Source organism: Amphiprion ocellaris, chromosome 3, assembly GCF_022539595.1.
Source record: "Amphiprion ocellaris isolate individual 3 ecotype Okinawa chromosome 3, ASM2253959v1, whole genome shotgun sequence".
NCBI classification, from domain to species: Eukaryota; Metazoa; Chordata; class Actinopteri; family Pomacentridae; genus Amphiprion; species Amphiprion ocellaris.
In genome coordinates this window covers 4,239,145-4,260,260 of record NC_072768.1, presented here as the reverse complement: position 1 = coordinate 4,260,260, position 21,116 = coordinate 4,239,145, and the positions used below count along the sequence as shown (strand labels likewise).

At 39.8% G+C, this 21,116-nt stretch overlaps 1 protein-coding gene across 2 annotated transcripts; it reads left to right on the top strand.

Moving 5' to 3' along the window:
* The first annotated feature begins 212 nt into the window (after positions 1 to 212).
* rfx4 (regulatory factor X, 4) lies at positions 213 to 20,833 on the top strand. Of its 2 annotated transcripts, none has more exons than XM_023295982.3 (18): positions 213 to 1,981; positions 4,178 to 4,264; positions 4,493 to 4,553; positions 7,572 to 7,695; positions 8,990 to 9,051; positions 9,394 to 9,607; positions 10,070 to 10,147; positions 10,229 to 10,392; positions 11,779 to 11,879; positions 11,980 to 12,038; positions 12,149 to 12,293; positions 12,603 to 12,697; positions 13,176 to 13,293; positions 14,314 to 14,433; positions 16,165 to 16,326; positions 16,465 to 16,591; positions 16,689 to 16,827; positions 19,879 to 20,833. In XM_023295982.3, exons 1-18 carry the CDS (start codon positions 1,939 to 1,941, stop codon positions 20,149 to 20,151), a joined length of 2,172 nt encoding a protein of 723 aa, XP_023151750.1. In that variant the 5' UTR covers positions 213 to 1,938; the 3' UTR covers positions 20,152 to 20,833. The 2 variants fall into 2 exon arrangements, with proteins under 2 accessions (XP_023151750.1, XP_023151749.1); XM_023295981.3 differs by having other exon boundaries at positions 215 to 1,981; positions 16,426 to 16,591.
* Positions 20,834 to 21,116: the final 283 nt, after the last annotated feature.

Genomic DNA, 21,116 nt, shown 5'->3' with positions numbered 1-21,116 from the left:
AGAAGATCACATTATCAGGATCTGATTTCCTTGAAATTCAACATTCAGAAAAACTTATTTATGGCCATGATAAACTGAAAATTAGGGTTGTTGTATTAACATCTATTCAAAACTAACTGGCTGCTCATAAAAGCATTGAAAAGAGTTTTGTTTGGGTGTTATTTTTTAAATGTATTTACAACCTTAAGTGCCTCACTAGGCAGTAAAAGTCCACTATCATGTAAATTTCCTGTGATGAGCAGACAGCTGGATGCTCGATGGTGTCTCATATAGAAATATGTGCAGAGCAGCAACAAGCTTTTTGACGTCGACAGGAGGACGGAGGTGCTTTGAGTCATATGGTTTCCTCTTTAAACCGAAGCCTTAATGCCACCAACATGTCGTACGTAGCGTAACCATACCCCCCACTCGCACATACACACAACTCAATTGGGGCCTTTTCACCGAACAAAAGCAGAACACATCCGTTTGTGTGGGCAGAGTGTGCGAGAATAGGAAGGATGGGAGAGGCTTTTTTGGTGGCTGCACCTGTCCCATTTCATGAGGCTCTAATAAGCAGATAACAGTGGCAGGATGGGAAAAAAACAGGGAGATACAGACTTCCCCCTTCGCCTTATTAGAGGGAAATTAATTAGATCCTCCTCTGAGGTCACGACTTTCCGTGAACCACCGTTTAAACCTTGAGTCACTGTTGTTGTATTTGTGACATCTTGGATGCAAGTTTTTTTCAAGTTTTGACCTTTTTTCCTTCCTCCAGCAGCTTTTTTCCTCCGTGCATGAGTCTTTAAGGATGTGACCCCCAGCACATGTGATGTAGCTGCCTCCTCGTCCAGGTCGGCTGAGTGTCGGTGAGTATCGGCGCCGTCCACGCCTGCGCACTGCAAGAGAAAGTCCTCCTTTGCTATCCATGGTGTGGTGAGTAATTCAGCCATAATCCGCCTTTCTCCTCTCCCCTCTTCTTTCCCCTCTCCTCTCCCCCTCTCCTGCGGTTCCATTCATATTCTAATCACAGCTTTCCCTTCTCCAGCTCTCAGGCACTCCATCAGAGCCCTCCCAGCCTCGGGCTTTGCACTTTTACTTCCCCCCCTTTGTGACCGTTCCCTCTTCTCAGAGGCACACCAAAAATAAGGTTGCCACAGCGAAAGAGTGAGTGAAAAGAGGTGAGAACAGTGATCTAAAAAAATAATTTTTCTGAAATCACACTTGCTCAGTTTTAAGATGTTCTAGATGCCTGCCTGACCACATCGACTCTGTGAGAAAAGTTAGCACAAAGATGGTTTAATGGTGGAATGAAGAAGCAGCGCAAATGTGGCAACAAGTGTCTGCTGGATGTGAAGTTAAAAACAGGAGCGGCGGTTGTGAAGGGATGTATGTTTATTTGGAGCTCGGGGGTGTATAAAAACGTATTAAATGCCATAATGGAAGACGGGGAGGCCACAGTGTTAGGACTGCGTAGATCTAAGCCTCTTTTTTTTTTTTTTCGTTGGGAGGGAGCTTTTCTTATTCAAAACAGCCCCACAAAAGACTTCCAGTGAGCCTTGCCACATCCCCATCTGACTTGGGGCCATTCATCAGCCTTCCAAGCCTATCAATGACATGTCCCCATCAGGGCTCCTATAAAATCAGCCCCTTTCCCATGAAACATCAGCAAACATTTTGACGGGTCTGGCTTTCCCCCCGCTGGATTTCTGGAGTCTCTACCTCCCCCCTTTTCCACCCTTATTCCCACCTCCCCACCACCACCACCACCACCTCTCCTCCTCCTCCTCCTCCTCCGCCAACACCACCCCTCTCCGGGCGAACCTCAGATCCTCAACATCTCCTGTGACGGGCAGTGGTCACGGAAACAGAGTGAGACGAGGGGAGAGCCGCCGAGGAGGGGGAAACGTGCACTAAAGCCATTTTCTTGGAGGAGCCAGTGTCGTTGATGGGAAGAGGATGCATTGCGGGCTGCTGGAGGAGCCTGATATGGATTCCACAGGTCAGTCCTGCTCAAACTCTCACTTGTCTGGATGAGTTGAGAAAATGTGTTCAGAAAGCGCTGTGTAGCTCACACTGCCGCTGCACTTTTCTGCGAGGCTCAAACTTTCTGTGCAGGCGCTCAGAGGGACTGTCTGGTGTCTTTTACCCTTTTAAATTTCTGTTGTTATTCATGAAGGAGAGTTTCTGTTGAGACACATTTATGGGAAGCACTGTTGTCCTCTGATTAAAGAAAATGAAGAAATAGACATTAAAACCTCCTCAGACTGGCAAACAAGTGGTTTCTTGCTGTTTTTTCAGTGTTTTCTGTTAAACCGTTGCACTGGTCATTAGGAGGAATAAAAACAACAAGTGCACATCGAGGTGCACCTGTTCTTTTCAGCTTGTTTGTTGAGGACTAAACTGGAAAACTAAACCATTTAAGTAACTCCATGATTCATTTTAGCTGTTAATTTCTTAGCAAAATAGTTTTTCCGATAAAAGAAACTTTAATAATTAAAGTATAATCTGATTAAAAGATTGAAATTATGCAGTAATTAAATGCTAGAAAAGAAGATTTATCCGTTTAAGTTTTAAAAATATGTATATTTAGGTTGTCTTTCAGTGTATTTAGCAATGGGGCGTAGTTTAGTCGTGAATGTGTGTTAAGAAATGAGTGAACATCCGTTTCACTTGTTGATCAAATTTAATCCAATTATTTAGATCCCAACGTATCTGTTCTGGTGGCAAATGAAGCTTGAGATCTGAGCCTCTGAGGAGAATTAGCTCCACTTCAGTGGATTCACTTTTTCATTTCCAGGATTTATTCTTTCTTTTTTTGAGATAGAAGGAATACTGACAGTAAAAGCTGTCAGTGACATCGATGGTGTTTAATTCAAAGTTATAATGCAAATGCTGTTTTTAATTTAGACGAAAGAACTACGACTGTAGGAGGAATGTCATCTATTAATGTTGTGAGGTGATGATAATTATAAAGACAGTAGTTAAAAGAGTCACACAGTAAACTTTGATTTATATTTGTGCAGCATTTTGTATTGTATAGAGGAGTTTTCCTTTTCTTTCTTGACGACCAAAGTGCAGTCTGATCTTTTCTGTCAGCACATGCTGAACATTAAGGTGAATATTTAGAATTTAAACTTGTAAAACTTTGCAATATCTATGATCTAAATTGACTCCTCTCATGAGCTGCACCAACAAGTCGTCCTGCCAACAGTTTGTCTAAGCAACAGCTGCTGTGGAGAAACTTCTCAGTTTACATTTACGCAATTTCAAGAAATACTGTGTTTTTTTTCTTGTTGTTAAAGAAGTTAAAAGTGGCTGATTGTCATTTTTCTTTAGTGCTTAATTCACTGCACAAAGTTTCAAGAATGTTTTTCCTGCTCATTTACATTTTAGGTTACATAATTGTTTCTATCTGATTCACTTAATAGAAAACATTTTTTTTTCTGTTCATGAAAAAACAGTGGTTAAAGAATGAGTTGAAATTCAGAAAATACTTTAATGCACTTAAATAAATAAGAAAATTAATCTTTTTAACCATTAATTACTGAATAGCTTTCTCAAAACAAGAATTTTAAATAGATTCCCACTCTACCAGGCTGCTTGGACATGAAAGCTTTGGTGTTTTGCTGCTGCTCGCCCACAGAAAGCACACCAGTTGAGCTATTTCTAAGTAGAAATTAAAACGGGACAATGGCCCCTATTCCACCAGACTGCTTCAGTAATGTGCACAGGCTCTTTTAAGCAAGTGTGTATGCTCGTAGTCTTCTGGGAACAATGCTGGATTCCTGCCGTCTTGGTGAAAACATCTCAAATAGAGCCATGGCTGCACCGCTGCCCCTACAATCGATTGTTGTCAGCTCGCCCTGTCACTTTAGTGACATTTATGTATAGGCAGTGATTTGCACTGTTTATGTAAATACGACTGTGGCTCTATTCTGATGCACGATGATATTAGATTACCATGGAAAAAGAGCTTGTAAATGTTCACTTTAAGCCAAAATTTATGTTAAAAAAATCAAACAAAATAAGAATAAACTGCTTTTTTAGTCAAATTACAATCAACGGGCTCAGTGTAAATTAAAATAATAAATACTTTGAGAAGCACAACCATTTCTTTATGACTTAATAACAGCAGAAATATATTTTTTAAAATGTTGCTGTGAGGTGATCTGTGGCCCTTCGTGTCTTTTTATAGAGAGCTGGATTGAAAGATGCCTCAATGAAAGTGAGAGCAAGCGGTACTCCAGCCACACGTCTCTGGGGAACATGTCCAACGACGAACGTAAGCAGGACCAACGCCGTTACCCTGAAACTACTGTCTGACTGGGGAATCCTGTAAACTGTGGCTGTGTTGTGTGTTTCCCAGACCTAATATTTAGCCCTCATAGTTAGTGTTTAGTGTAATTTAAACGTGTTTATGTCAGAATGAGTGAGATTATACTGTGTATGTTTGTGCCACACTTCTGTCAGTTTGTCCTGATAGCTTAATTACATGTGTTGAATGTTGCAGATGAAGAAAAGGAAAATAACAGAGCCTCTAAACCACATTCGACACCGGCTACTCTGGAATGGTAAGTTATTAACATCAACTATTTGTTTTAATTATTATTATTTTGTCATGTGTGAAAATAGATGAGAGAAAAGTGGCCACATTAAAAAAAACAACAATTTATTTAATATATGATTAAATATTATATATTTAACCAAAAAATGGCTGTAATTGGTCCTTAAAATCAGCCAAAGTTCTAAAGTTATTATTAGCTGAAGCCTCCATTTGTCATGTGAAGCATACATGCTGAATATCAAGTCTGGAAAGAGTTAATTTTATTTAGAAACCATTAATATGATGCACATATCACAGTGTTTTTTTTTTTCTTGTCTTAATCCTGCTCAGCAGTGATAACTTGGTGGGAAAGCATATAGGATTTGCGACATCATTTTCAGTCATGTCAGATATTGAATTTGCATTAATTTGAATAGTTTTACATGACACACGCAGACGGCTCTATGAACACTGCTTTCTCTGTACGCTGCTCTCTCTCCTCACATTCCTATTATTGTCTTTTGTATTTTAGGAAAATGTCATTCGTTTGTTCTTTTCAAACTTTAATCTTGATCAGATTGGATTTTATGTTTGAAATCGTCCTAAAGGGGAAGTTAGTTTTAAACAGAGACGTTTAAAAAACAGCGTCAACGTGTAGAACATCCCAAACATACCTCCAGTTTGTGTGCCTCCCTGTTGCTCAGCCCCATGACTAATCACACTTAATAGCATTCAAACTGCACATGGGCTTAGATGAATATTTATACTGGTTTAAATTGCACTGTGAGGAGCTGAAATTAAACGTGAGGGAACTGCCTTTGCAATTATGTGCCTTTTAAAAGAAAACATTGTAGACATCAGTAATGTAATAATTTCCCCACTGTTCATATTGATGATATTTTCTTGCTGTAATACTCAATAACTATAAAGAAGGTCATCATTTAGGCTCAAAACACAAATTTTGTTTGTATTTTATTAGTACTTTGCCTAAAAACTAAATAGTATTTCAAATGTTACTATTCTAATAATGGATTTTTATTAATTTCATTGGTTAATTAAAAAGAATGCATTGGTCACATGACAGTTTGCATCTCATTATGAGAAAACTGAAAGCTGTTATTACACGAAAAGCATAAAAAATGACTACAGTTCTTGTATAAATCTAATTCAACAGGTAGCCCACACATATCTGAGCGAATGGAAATGTAAGTCAGGCATACATACAGCATATTCCATGAGAATAAGGAGATAAATAAAGAAAGACATGAAACATTTCTACAGAACATACAACGTCAGTGAAGCAGTGAGTACGAGCTAATCAATTCTGATAACAAAAGCATAAACTGATATGTTATAGAAATAAAAAAATAGTTGTGAGGTGTTGTTGGGAACTAATGTCTAGTTTATTTACTTCTGATTGAGACTAAACTCTGAATTTATTGCTTTGTAATCAATGCATCGCTTCTTTAATCATCAGTTCACTGTCCAGAGATGTGATTGTTTTTATTTATTGTTTTAAAATTTATAAAGCTAATATCGAGACGCTGCTCATCCTGCTACTATGAAAAGAGATTATTAGTGACAGATTTGTTCAAAACATTTGGAAAAAATGTAAATGCACCAATTTTAGAAATAAAATCTGGCTGCCATTCATATCTAAAAGTCTGACAGTGCTTTTCTTTGCAAGATCCCATTTTCTCACTGTGTTTTTGTTTGTTTGTTTTTAAAGCTGCACATTTTTTTTCTTTCATGAACCAAAGACGAGCTTTAGCGGTACCCGTATTGATTATTTATGAAAAAATAAGTAGATAAATAAAATAAAAAAAGATCTAATGTTAAAGTGTACACAAAAATCATAAACTGACATTCCCTGCTAACGATGCTAGTGTACCTCAGGGCTCCACTTTGGGTCCGTTTTTGTTTAGTTTTTTGTACTTCAATTGTTACTTTTAACATGACATAATTTATAACGTGAAGACATCAATGCATTGTGATCTTCTAATTCTTAAAATTCTGAAACACATTGTGATATTTTAATGTATGTTTTAATCCCCCCATTAGGGGGCAGAAATGCTCAAACTCAAAGAAACATGTTTCTGAAATGCTAATAGTTTAGCACGAATTTGTGTTGTTTTTTTTATTTACATACAGACAGCAAATACATCTGTGGAGTTTTGTTTTATTTCATGTTGCAGTGAGTAATTTGATTCATTGTCAATATCACGATATATAAAGATTTACGTAGTTTAAAAGTGTAAAAACAACTGAGTTGTTTATTAGTCTGATGTTTTTGCTTTTTTTCCACATATACTTTAGGTTAATTAGCTCAGCACAGTCATACAGGACGAGACTAAAACCGCTGTGACTCTTAGCTGCAGAAACTGAAAACAGAGGAAACAATCAGACACACTACAATAAGACAATAATTTATGACAATGAAATAAGAGGGGGAAAGGGCAAATGAGCAGCTGGGTTTTTTTTTTGTTTGTTTTTAATATACATTTTCCTTAGAATTTATTAGAATTTTGTCACCACAGCTGAGATTAGGCTGCATACCATCATCAGGAAAATTAGGTTTTGCTCACGGTTTATTGCACAACTCCTAGAAGAGCAGTTGTGTTATTCTGAGATATGTCTGCTTTCATGCTGAAAACATGTTTGTAGGCGGTTTGTCGTTGAACATCTAAAGCCGTCAAGATTTATTGGACAGTTTGTCTTTGGCTGCACACTGTTTGGTCTAACTGTGTGCAGAGCTGCTTTTATATTCCATGATTTGTCCTGTTTGCTGTTTCAATGTGGTTCTAACTGTGCTTTTATTTAGTTTTCTCTTATGTTGTTGTGCTTTTGAGTTACAAATGTGTAAAAATTACCTTAATGCTAAGTCTGCTTCATTTTGTTACCCTCTGAAGACAATAAACTTGCATTTTTGCACATTTTGCAGCACAATTTTACCCAAAATCTTGCAATACAAGATACCTAGTTGAATTTTTCTCAGCTTCCATGTGTGATCTGTTGTGCACTGATAGTTCCTGTTGTTCTTTCTCAGGCTAGAAGAAAACTATGAGATAGCCGAAGGTGTGTGCATCCCCCGAAGTGCCCTCTACATGCACTACTTAGACTTCAGCGAAAAGCACGACACGCAGCCTGTGAACGCAGCCAGTTTTGGAAAGGTGAGATTCAAACATCAGCGGTGATGAAACACCTGCATCCACTTTAACTTTTGATTAGAAGTGCAGTCGGTAAGTAGCTCAGACATCTAAACCGGACATTTAATATGCATGTGTACATTTACAAGTGACAAACCAACACTCAGATGCTACATGAAAGCTGTAATCTCATCCACCCAATCAGCCATGAGCATTAGTCTGATGGTTTCATGCCTGGGTTGGTTCTGCGGCTGCTGTGTTTGGCTGCTGTGTTGAAGTTATATCAACCGCAGCTCAGTGTGAAGCAAAGCTCTGCGGTCGCTCGCTGAACACATAATCTAGAGCCAAAGGATGATGTGCTTTCGTCTGTTCCCACAACCCCAAGAAGTTCCTCAAGCCTTCCTACCCCCAGCCATTCCCTGTACCCTGGACTCCGGCCCCAACCCCCAACCCCGGCCCACCCCCGCCCCTCGGCAGCTCCTGTCGGAAGATATTGAAAAAGAGAAGGGGCCTGGATTAATGTGTAATTAAAGGAAATTTGGAAGGGTGAGATGTTGCGGAATGTTAGATCAGTGGCTGGAGCAGTGTGGGGTGTCCTTTAGGAAGGCTTCATTGATTCAGGACAAAAAAACGAGAGAGGGCCCGGACTGCCTCCCTGTCTGCTCATTTATCAAGCGGGGCCTGACAGAAACTTCACAGCTTGGCCTCTTTTTTCATCCCACACAATGGAGAGCTACACTGTTTGCTAAAGTTTCTGCACCAGGAGCTGGACCAAGGAGCCAATCTCTTTGGACAAAAAAAAAAAAGAGAGAGAGAGAGGGAAGAAGGAAGAAGGAGGGAGTGGAGATGAGAAAGAGAAGGAGTGAGGCTGGGTGGATGGATGAGGGGAGGCTGTTGATATAGAAAAAAAAGTAATACCCCTGGATGTCATAAATGGATGGCTCTCAAAGCTTTTTTCTATCATGGACCTCCCTGTGGATACAACAAACTTTATTAAACACTTTCCCAAAGAAATGAAGACACTGTACAAGTGCAGGATTTTCTAATGTATTCTGTATTTAATAGGTTTTAATTTTAAGTTAAATGAACACTTTTCCTGCTAAATAGTACAATAGTGTTACACAGTTCAAAAATATTTCATTTGTTTTGCTCCTCATGTGTCGTGGTTCCACCTTCTTTCCTTTTTCTCTTTAACTTTATGATTTTCTATGAAATGCTGGTGTGATATATATAAAATATAGCGAAGTATATGCAGCATTTTTACCCCTTTCTCTCTTCTTTAAGCACACTGACAGCTTTTCTCTCCTGCATTAAACAGATCATAAGGCAACAGTTTCCAGCACTAACTACCAGAAGACTGGGGACAAGAGGACAGTCGAAGTAAGCTGTTTATTTTCTTAAATATGACACACTTGTGCAACTATTGCTAAAAATAACAGCAAAAATCCCAGCCAAAGAAGACTTGCATTCAGTTAAATGTGCAGAAGCAAAAAAATACTTAACAGCAAACAGATAAGGTTATTTACGTTCAAAATCCTTGATCCAGACTTTTTGTCCTTTTCTTAACTTGCTATAGCAGCATATTTCATTTTAATAAAGATCTGAAGTTGTATGAGACATATTTAATTCCTCAGATTATGAAACCGAAACAATTAGTTTAATATCTCCTTTCTCAACACGCTGGTAGATTGTAGTAATCCTGTGTACTTCTCTGCTCCTCAGGTACCACTACTACGGCATCGCGGTGAAGGAGACCTCCCAGTATTATGACGTGATGTACTCCAAAAAGGGAGCTGCGTGGGTGAACGAGACGGGCAAGAAAGAGGTCACGAAGCAGACAGTGGCGTATTCACCGCGCTCCAAACTGGGGACGCTGCTGCCAGAGTTTCCAAATGTCAAAGACCTAAATTTGCCTGCCAGCCTGCCAGAAGAGAGGGTAAACAGGAGTTTTAAAGTCCATCCTTACAGCTACCCCCCTCCTCACCTCTCCCTGCCATCTCACCATCTCTGCGCCCCCTCTGGCTCTTTTATCTGCCCCGGGACCTTCACTGGGTTTGCGTTTAGAGAAGGACCTTGAGGATTTATATGCTGGCTCCTCACTAACTCTTAATCTTTTGGAGGGAGATAATAAGATCTAGCGACGGACAAAGGACAGGCACTAGCTGTCCGGCTTTTAAAAGGGGGGCCATGATTTTAAATGGTTTGTGTTTTTGCTGATCTCTAAAGCTCGTTTTATGTTACTCCGCTCCAGGCTAGACCTGTAACACGTATTTATTGGTTCACATGCTTTGTTCAAGATTTATTTTCTTGTTTTTGCAGCACTGTTTTTTCCCCAAAAGAGAAAAAAAGCTATTAAGTTTGTGATGCAATTAGATTAATACTCTGTTGTTGCCCACAGGTGTCAACCTTCATCATGATGTACAGAACGCACTGTCAGAGGATACTGGACACTGTTATTCGAGCCAACTTTGACGAGGTGAAGTTTCCTCTGCTTAGAATTAATTCATGAAAATGTAAATTTATCCCTGTAATATTGAATATGTTGTGTTGTGTGCAGGTCCAAAGCTTCCTGCTGCACTTCTGGCAGGGCATGCCGCCCCACATGCTCCCTGTCCTCGGCTCCCCCACAGTGGTGAACATCGTCGGTGTTTGTGACTCTATCCTCTACAAGGCCATCTCTGGGGTGCTGATGCCCACCGTCCTGCAAGCACTGCCTGACAGGTCAGTGTGTGCTCTTATTTTTGAGGAATTTAGTGCCATTTTCCCATCTGCTGTTGCTGTTTTCTTGCGTTTTCTTTATTTCTCTGACTTTATAACAAACATTTATGCCGTGTGAACTCATGCAGTAATATCATGGTTTAGTACGGTCTTATTTATAATGCCTGCTGTTTTAAAGCCTTATGCAGCTTTCACAGCTATACAATCTACTACATTACACTGGTATATAAGCATCTTGCAGGTCCATGTCATGTCTACTGATCTACAGGTACATCAGTGAAGTTCACTCAGATTCTAGCAAGTGTTTGGCTGTTTTGACACAAAAGAAGAGAAATAAGTGACATTTCTTATGAACTTTACGCTGACAGGTAGCAGTCTACAGCAGAGCTCAAGTAGAGCAGAATCTGGAAAACATGACAGATTAAAATCTGGTTTGGATTTTTAAGCACAACTTCAAAAATAAAAGTACTGACAAAAATTAAAAATTTGAGTAAAAACACAATAAATCCTCTGGTTTAGCTTCTCAAATGTGAGGGTTTGTCGCTTTAATAAACTCAACGATTTTGGAGTGAGAAAATTCATACTAGGGCTTGGAAACGGTTTTAACACTTTGGCAAAAACAATCTTCACTCAAGGTGAACTTACACTGCAAAAAATGCCCCGTCACATTTCAGGCAGTGTCAAGTGAATTTTCTTTGAAAAGTCAGAATAGAATAGATAACTTTATTGTCTGTTCCAAGTAAAAACAGAAATTCATCTTTTGTCATGGCTGTAAGACAAAAATTAAAAACCACACTCAAACATTTAAAACACCCTCACACATTAAAAACACAGTACAATAAATAAAAACAAATAAAACACATAAAATAATTATAAACACTAAAAACACAGTGCAGTCTATTTTGAGTTATTAAGAACAGCTATTGCAGAGGGGATGAAAGTCAGGATGTTCAGCTGTCATTATGGCACATTAAATCTTAGATTAAGATCAAGAAGGCTCATTTCAAGCCAAGTTAACTCTAAAGAAGCCCCTCAATAAATGCCTCCCTTGTGTCAAGTTACAAATAACTTGAATAAAAACAGAGTTGTTTATAAAGACAAGGCACATGACATTTCCTTGAATTAAGGCAACACAGTTTCCTGGAAAAGCACAAGATAATCTAACTATACTGAAAATAACATCAGCTAGAGTTTGGATTCTAAATATAAGATGATGAGAATTGGTTTGTTCCATAGTTTTCTGCATTTACCAGCCAAACTTGGCTGTTTAAGAGAATCCTTATCAAATGAATCCATAGCGGGGAAAAAAGTATTAGTTGCAGCCTTTTGTTATTGAAGTTGTTTACGATGTTGAAAGTGTTAACTGTGCCTCTTTTGTCCTCCACACAGTTTGACTCAGGTTATTCGAAAATTTGCCAAACAGCTCGATGAGTGGCTTAAAATAGCACTTCACGACCTTCCAGAAAACCTGAGGAATATCAAATTTGAATGTAAGCATCAAATACATCACAGTATAGATTCTACATTTTTATTTCGTGAAAATGACACTCGCAGCATTAACCTTGTGTTTTTCTCTTTTTTTATATCCAGTGTCGAGGAGATTTTCTCAGATTCTAAAGCGGCAAACGTCATTAAACCACCTATGCCAGGTGCCTATCGTGGTCTGAATGTTTTTAATAAAATCCATATGAAAAAACAAAGCTGATAAGGGATATGGGTATGCTCGGGTGCATCATATTGTTGATTTATCTGTGCGTAGGCATCGCGGACTGTGATAAACAGTGCCGACATCACCTTTCAAATGCTGGAGGACTGGAGGAATGTGGACTTGAACAGCATCACCAAGCAGACACTTTACACCATGGAGGACTCGCAGGAGGAGCACAGGCAGCTTATTATCCACTGTAAGTCCACACTGTGACACACACTTCACTTCCACGTAAACGACACGCTGACGGACAATCATTCCCACGACCAGCGGAGTCAAAGCATTAATGATGGAGACCAAAAGGTTAAACAAGTTCAGTCTCCTCTGAAACACCCTGCGGAGCATCTCCAATTCACCACCGCCTCACTGCCCCAGAATCCGTCCTGACAGGATCAGAGGTCACGGACACGTCAAAGATGCTGTTTGCATCCAAATGTTTGTGTTTTTTTCCTCCATTAAATGACGTAGAGTACGACGTGACCTGATCTTCTTCCTCCTGTCACAGTGTATCAGGAGTTCGACCGTCTTCTGGAGGAGCAGTCTCCGATTGAAGCTTACATCGAGTGGCTGGACTCCATGGTGGACCGCTGCGTTGTCAAGGTCAGATTTTTCAAACTTGATCTGACTCAGCACATTTTTCTATAATTGCATAGATTAAACAACAATTGAATGTATTTAATTCAAGCTGTAAACGTTAAAAAGATGGATTTGTGTTTGCACAGACGGCCTTCTCCTTACAGAGACACCTGTTTCTGCTCCAGCCACTCGTCCCTGCATGTCTTTCTTAGACGGAGGCACTTACGTGGCAATCCTCCCAGTTAATGATGTCTTCAAGCTTCCCATTTGCGGCCATTATGTGCCAGATATGGGCTTGTAAAATTTGGTCGCCCCGGCAACGTCTTGGACCGCCCGGACAATAGTTCAATAGGAAGGCGTGTCCCTGGGGGCAAATTAAATAGTTGACTTGTTGACATGTTTTTCGTCCCTGAGGGTTAAGCCCCAATACGGACCCAGGGGTTAATTCTAGCGCAGCATCCCCACCCTTCCCCCTCTTTTCTCATGGAAATGTTCTCTCTAGGTGGCAGGGAAGAGGCCCGGGTGCCTGAAGAAGGTGGCCCAACAGTTCCTGCTGATGTGGTCGTGTTTTGGTACCAGAGTCATCCGGGATATGACCCTCCACAGCGCGCCCAGCTTCGGTGAGCTGCTTTGTCATCATTCAGTCAGTTTCATTATTTGTTGTGTCGTGTACATTTGTTAGACAAGAACATGACTTCATCGGACATTCTGCAAGAAACTGCAGCTCCACAGACATCACATAATGAGCTTTTCTGCTGCACTATAACACAAATGGAATTTAAACTTGCAAGGATGCTAAATGTCCTAATTTTAAACTTTACTTGTGATCTTAACAAGGTTGAAACATCACTCATATGACGTTTGGAGATTCATACAGCAGAGGATTGTGTATTTGGTTGTGACCAACAATGTTTGGAGGTTCCTGCTCCATATCACCACATTGTTCAGGTCCATCACAAGCAAATAAATGCTCTTCTGCCACGTGAGCCTCAAAATAAGCAGAGAGGAAGGAACAAGTAAAATGGCTGCTGCTTTAATAGCTTTCTGGGCACGACCAAGATTTGCAGCGAGTGAAGAGCAGTAAAAAAAGGAGAGAAAAGAAAATGGCTTGTCTTTCCTCTCCTGGTATCCTTTGGCCCCGTCTGTGAATATCAAAGACACAGCTGGTTGCAGTGTTTTGATAAAGCAGGTCTCTGTGCACAAACAGCTAATTAACAAAAGCCACCCCTCCCCTCTGCCGACGCGTTTGCCCGTCTTTTCCATTTTATGACCGGTCAGTATCACACCCTGCTCCCCCTCCTCCTCCCGAATAGCCACAAGTGTTTATTATGCACACGGCGGCGGCAGCGACCCGCACAATGACACAATTGTGACACTCCCTCACATGCCACGGTCTCATCTTCCGTGCGACCCCGGGGTCAGCTGACATATTTCTGGCGCTGAGTCGGTACATGGTCTTTTTAATAGCAGCGGACCTCCTGTCAGCTTGCAGGATGTGAAGTCGTCACATGTTTCTGGTCCTAAAGGCCATCAGAGTTTACATCACGGATTAGCAAATGGCTGTCACAGAGTTTTATCCACCCTAACCTCCGGGTTTTTCATACGAATGACACTTGTTGGTCTCATCTGTGTGTCTGCAGGATCCTTCCACCTGATCCACCTCATGTTCGATGATTACGTTCTCTACCTGCTGGAGTCGCTGCACTGCCAGGAGAGAGCCAACGACCTCATGAGGGCCATGAAAGGAGAAGGCAGCACAGGTGAGTCCTACCTGTTGGTCCACTTAGTCACTCACAGTTACAAACTCACCAACATACTAATTATGTCAGCCGATAATATCATGGCAGCACTGGAAAGTTTTCTGGAACTAAACTTTTTCCAAGTAAATATTCCAAACATTCTCTAGTCCCAGCTAATCAGATTTGCTGCTTTTCTTTGTTTTATGTGATAATAAACAGATGAGATTTGGACTTTGGGACTGTTAATCTGATAAAACAAATACTGAAGACTTCAATTTGGACTGTAGGAAGGGATGATGTACATACTTTGAACCACATATGAATCAATAAATTGAGAAAATAATCAGCAGATAAATCGGGAATTAAAATCAAAGTTAACATTTATTTTATTTGTAGCTTAAAATGTCTGATTATTGATGTCTGTAGATTTTTAGGACCTCAGTGCAACAGTCAGTGGCCAAAAAAGTTACAGAACTCTGCTCTTTTTCATGTGTAGTGTTTAAATGAGCTCATTTAAGTTTACTCCAATAAATTTAGTCCAAGATTTTAATCTTCCAGCTTACACATAATGAAGTGAAATTGCAGTAAAGTTTCAGTTCTCTCTGTTAAATGGTTAATTGACTGCAATGTACGATAATATCATAAATGTCAGTTTACAAAAACCTGCAGTAATTAATAGATTGACAGGAAACTTCAGTTACTTTGGAGTACTTCAGCCCTACTTTTTCAGCTGTCATATCATTTCATTCACATTTCTACCTTAAAAACCTTTCTAATCTTAAAATTGCACAGGTGCAACACAAAAAGAGCTTCACTCTCTCAGTGTAACTGCACATCCAGACATGCCGTCCCTCTAGTACAGGGGTGTCCAACATGTGTCCCGCAGGCCAAAACCGGTCCTCCAGAGGGTCCAATCCGGCCCTCAGAGTGTAAAAATTACAGAGAAGACATTAAATGCAGATTGTAATTTTGTAAAACTGTAAATTTAAAATAATTTCTAGACCATGACAAGTTGTTTTGATCATAAAGTAAAATACTAGATTGTTCATTGTTCTTTTTTTCATTTTGTGTCTCATTTTTGTAATATTTTGTCTTGTTTTTGTGGTTTTTTTTGTCTCGTCTTTCATCGTTTGTCTCATGTTTTTGTCTTTTTGTTTCTCGTTTTTGTCCTTTTGTGTTTCCTTTTTGTCTCGTTTGTGATTTTTGTCTTATTTTTATCATTTTATATTTTGCTTTATCCATTGTTTTATGTATCGTTTTTGTCATTTTGTTTCACGCTTTTGTCATTTTTGGTCTCATTTGTCCATTTTTTGGTCACTGTGTAACTTTTTTAGTCAAATTTTTTGTCACTTTTTTGTTTTGTTTCGTGTCATTTGTCTCATTTTTTGTCGTTTTGTTTCTCGCTTTTGTCATTTTGAGTCTCATTTTTAAAATATGTTGTCTTGTTTTTGTTGTTTTTTGTCTTTTTAAAAGTAAAATTCTACATTGTTCAGTTCCAGATACCTGTGACTAAATGTTCTGTGCCTTTGTAGACACTCTGTGATCTGGAAGTTGTAAGGTGTAAATGATAAACTGAAGCATAATGTTGTTGAAATTTAATATACTTTTAAGAAATTTGAGGTTGTTCGTGATGTTTTTTAGAAAGATAGTTCCTTAAATGTGAATATTTTCAGAATGTACAAGGGAAAAATGTTGACACCTCTGCTCTAGTACTTCACTGTCTAATAATTTCCCATTTCTTCACACCTTTAGCGGAGAGAGAGGAGGAGTTCACGCTGACAGAAACCTCTCCCACCTCTCCGTCTCCAGGATCCTACTCTCCTGCCCGGTCCGTCCACTCTGTGGGCGTCTCCTCGGCCAGCTCCCCCACGGCAGCCGTGTCCCCCGAGTACACCGGAGTCCCCGCCACCACAGGTGAGACGGGACTCGCACACGGAGTTTAACGCTTTTCACCGCACATAGTTCCCCTGCGCCAAAACATTTGTCTCTGTTTGTCATATATGTGTCTACCAGGCGCTGTTCAGTCATATACCTGGTCCCTTACATACACAGTGACAACAGCAGGCGGCTCCACTCCAGAGGCCGGTCAGCAGCTGTCCTGTATGAGGAGCAGCGCCCCGGTCCCTCCTCCATCTGCAGCCCACAGGATGCCAGTGTACACCCACCGGGAGGAGCACGGGTAACTATGGCTCAGTTCATTTTCAAGGTTCATTATCGAGCCGTTTAAATTTGATTTGACTTCTTAAATGAACTTTGGCTTCTTGTCTTTGTTCTAGTTACACCGGAAGCTACAACTACGGCAGTTACGCCAACCAGCATCCTCACTCCATCCAGAGCCAGTACCCGAGTCTGGCCCATGAGCCGGCGATCCCAGCCCCCCTCCACTACTCCGCCTACCACCGCTCCTCTGCACAGGTCAGACATGGGGTTCAGTAGACTTTTAGATGAAAGGAAGTTGATTAAGAAATTTGTGGAGTAAATTTCAGTCCCAAATTAACTTTTATCCATCTATTATCTATACACCACTTAATTCTCATTAGGGTCGTGGGGGGGCAGGAGTCTATCCCAGCTGACTGGAACCACCAGTCTATCACAAGGCTACACATAAAGTCAAACAATCACACTCACATTCACACCTACAGACAATTTAGGATCATCAGTTAACCTCAGCATGTTTTTTGGACTGTGGGAGGAAGCTGGAGAACCTGGAGAAAACCCACACATGCACAGGGAGAACATGTTAATTCCACACAGAAAGATCCCAAATTAACTTTTTAAATGTAATTTTGGTAACAAATACTATTGTAAACAATGAACTAAAACTCTTTAATAGGTATTATACTGTCTATATATGCTGCTATATTTAGTGACTATTGATTTTGTGCTCTACTCTGTGATAATAATAATAAAAAAACTAATGCAATACTTGGCAAGACATTTTGTTAGAATGCCAACATAATAAATCTGGATATTTTCCAAACTTAGAACACTTATAGACTTGCTGAAACTACAATTAAAACTGTGATGTAAACTGTAGAAGAAATAGAAAAAGGCCTGGAATTCTTAGCTCAATTCAAAGTAAGAATATAACAGCGTGAAAACACCCCAAGTGTACACTACCGTTCAAAGGTTTGAGGTCACTTAGAGATGCTTCTCTTTCAAAAATAAGGATATTTTTGAAAGAGAAGCATTTTTTTTTTCAATGAAGATAACATTAAATGAATGATAAATCCAGTCTAGACATTGTTAATGTGGTAAATTACTATTCTAGCTGGAAATTTAATGGAATATCTCCATAGAGGTACAGAGGAACATTTCCAGCAACCATCACTCCTGTGTTCTAATGCTACATTGTGTTAGCTAATGGTGTTGAAAGACTCATTGATGAGTAGAAAACCCTTGTGACGTTATGTTAGCACATGAATAAAGTTTTCATGGAAAACATACAAGTCCACCAAAAACCCTGAACATTTTACATAGAATTATTCTCTTTAAAATTAACAAAAATTTAAAGTTTAAAATTAAACATATTCAGTATGAAAAATCTGTATTCTGAGAATGAGCAGTTATAACATATGCTGTATTGTTAGATTATTATCAGAGATATTCATATATGAGCTACAGTTTAGTGTTTTAGTATTTAGTTTAGCATTATAGCTAATTACTTCACTGATGGTTTTACCTTCAAACTATTTATTTTATTTATAAGACCAGATTTTCTATGAAAATTTGCAAAATAACAAGTAAATATAGCTGCTAAAATACATATAAAAAAGTAGAAAGTGCAATGTTTCCTTCAGAAATGTTGTGGAGAAGAAATATGAAGTAGCATAAAATGTACTACAATTATCTACATGAAAACAGCTGTTTGCAGTGAAGCTGCAGGTTATTTTATCCAGTTATAAGGGAAGAAACTCGCACAACATAAACATGCATGGATAGGATGTTTGCAGTAATGTGAATGCACATCTAAACTGTATACAGAGCTGCATAGAAGATTTAAATGAGAGACAAATGAAGCTTATTAGGACGGGATGGAGTCGTTGGTGTTACAGCGAGTGGTGTGAGTTTACTCTTTTGGTGGTAATTTCCTGTCAAGGGTCCTCCAGTCTCCGCTGCCTTTATAGTGAGAGGAGATCAGCTGGGCCTCAGCGCTCGCAGTGTTTCTAAAAGTCCCTGAATCAGCCTCTCCACACAGCGGAAGCAGACAGTGAAAGGTGGCTCGGCCGGGGCCAAGAGGGGCCCTGCTCTGTTACTCCTCTTTCCAGCTCTCAATAGTCTCTTCATCTGTTCGAGCCAGTGGCCACGGAGCCGGGCAAGGGGGCGTTTATTAAAATATTGTTATTCAATGGTCTCTTTTCTGCTTGTGAACAAGAGGCAGCAGAGCCGTCTGTTCTGCACTGACTGTCTTTTTCCATGCCGTGATCCCTCATAATGGAATCGACTGTCGTGTTTATATTTAGTGAGAAAAGGGAAAAGGGTCCTACTTCCACTTTTTTTTTTAGAGCTGTCTGAGCTCAAATCGGGCACAATGCCTGCACTTTGTCCGTGTGAGAGGTTGGACATTGAGCCGAAATGAGCAGAAAACTTAGTCGGATCCCCATCTGTCCGAAATATTTTTGTCAACAGGCAGATTTATTGGGAGCTGTTTGTGGTCAGTCACCACAGGCAACAAAAATAACACAGGAAAACCACTTTTATGAAAACCCTCATTTTCTTAAGTGGCTTAATTTTCTATTTTTACCACTGTGACTTGTGAAACAATTTCCTCTGACAGGAAATTACCATCTCCAGGGTCAGTTCACAGCAAAAGCTACATGTTTAATGCAGTAATACATATGAAATCAGGACCACGGCTGCCTGAGGACACCAAGGTCACGTCCTCAGTAAAAGGGAATTTAAGGATTTGTATCAACCATTTAAACATTTAAACCTTTCCTAAAGGCAGAATTTGACTAATATGCTGTCAGACAGAGAGTTAAATGAGATGTTAAACACCACTCTGACATTTATTGGCTTCATTTGAGGTTTTAGACAGCAGCTGGTGAGCTTAGCTTAGCATTAAGACTGGAAACTAGAGGAAATAGATCTGTAAAAGTAACAACAAACTAATAGTGCCTCAAAGTGCACAGATCAACATACTATACTGTAATAGTGGAAAAGTGTTTTGCAGGAAGAACTTTTTGAATATTAGAACTCTAGGGAAGAAAGTGAGCAAGTATATTAGAATAAAGGATGTTAAAGTCAAAAGTTTCTGTTAAAAAAAAATCAGAATTGAATTTGTTGTTATTGCTTCAGACCCTCCTGTCTTATTTATAGTTGAAGATCTTTTAGATGTATTCATCAACAGGAACATTTAGGCCAACAATGAGCAGATTAGCAGCTCGGATACTTTCACTGTGCATTTTAAATGTAAATGACTTCACTGCATCGCTGTAACTTCTCTCCTCCTTTTCTCCTCCTCAGTACCAACTCAACGGCCAGATGTCTCGAATGGAGCCCTGCTTGATGGGCAGCACTCCCCGGTTGCACCCCACACCTGTCGCCCCCCGGTGGCCAGATGTGTCCCCTGCTAACAGCTGTTACACCAGCCCACCTATGCATTCATCCCGCTATGCCACTTCTGGGGACATGTACTCCCCCCTGGGCCCTCGCAGGAACTCAGAGTACGAACACTCACAGCATTTTCCCGGCTTCGCCTACATCAACGGAGAGGCCACCACTGGCTGGGCCAAATAGCCTTTAAACGTTGCTTTGGACATCCGTGTACGAGCTCCAGGCCGCCAAACTGGTGCATGCAAAGCCTCTGAACTCTTCCAATCAAGTGCATCAAAAAACGAGGAGCAGAGAGTAAAAAAGTACCAATGTAAGGCGATAGGAATCACGGTATGGACGTACTGACAATTTGAAAAGACTCATTACGTCAATCACTCTGATGATTGTGGTGTAATCTGTGTGGAGGTTTGTTAAAATTTCTCCAGTGGAAGTATTAAATCGTATAGATTGTTAAAACTTGCAGCAAAATCATTTGAAGAGTGCAATGCTGCTGCCAAGCTGTGCCTTTGTTTTAAGGAATGTACACCTCTGCCAGAGTTTCCCTCGTCAATCCCTCCATCAGCACACAGATCGCCTCTAAAGCTCTGTGTGCTGCAGCCTGTTTCTGACTCCAGTACAATCTCAGTGATGCTGTGCAGCATCGTGTTGTGAGCTCTTTGCAGCACATTTGTTTTCTGCGGGATGAAGATGAACTGTTCTGCCTTAACCTTCTCCTGGGACACCAGTTGCATTCAGTGGCATGAAGCCAAAACATCACAGGTGAGAGATAAAACTCCTGAAAGACCTCGATCAGTGTGTGAAGGCATGTCTGTCTCGGTTAGTCTTTTTTAATGAACGCTGTGACTCAAAAACAAGTGTATTCTGTTTTTCTGTCACTATATATACATATATATATATACATATATATATACATATATATATATATATATATATATATATATATATATATATATATATATATATATATATATATATATATATATATATATATATATATATAGTATGTATTTTCTGTAACTTTGTAACATGGTGTATCCATTATTTTCTATGTTACTATTTGTTCTCTGTTTTGTATGGTTAGTAAAGGACGCATTAACCTAGGGTTGTGTGTTTTATGATGCACTCAAAGCTACTGAGGACCTATTACC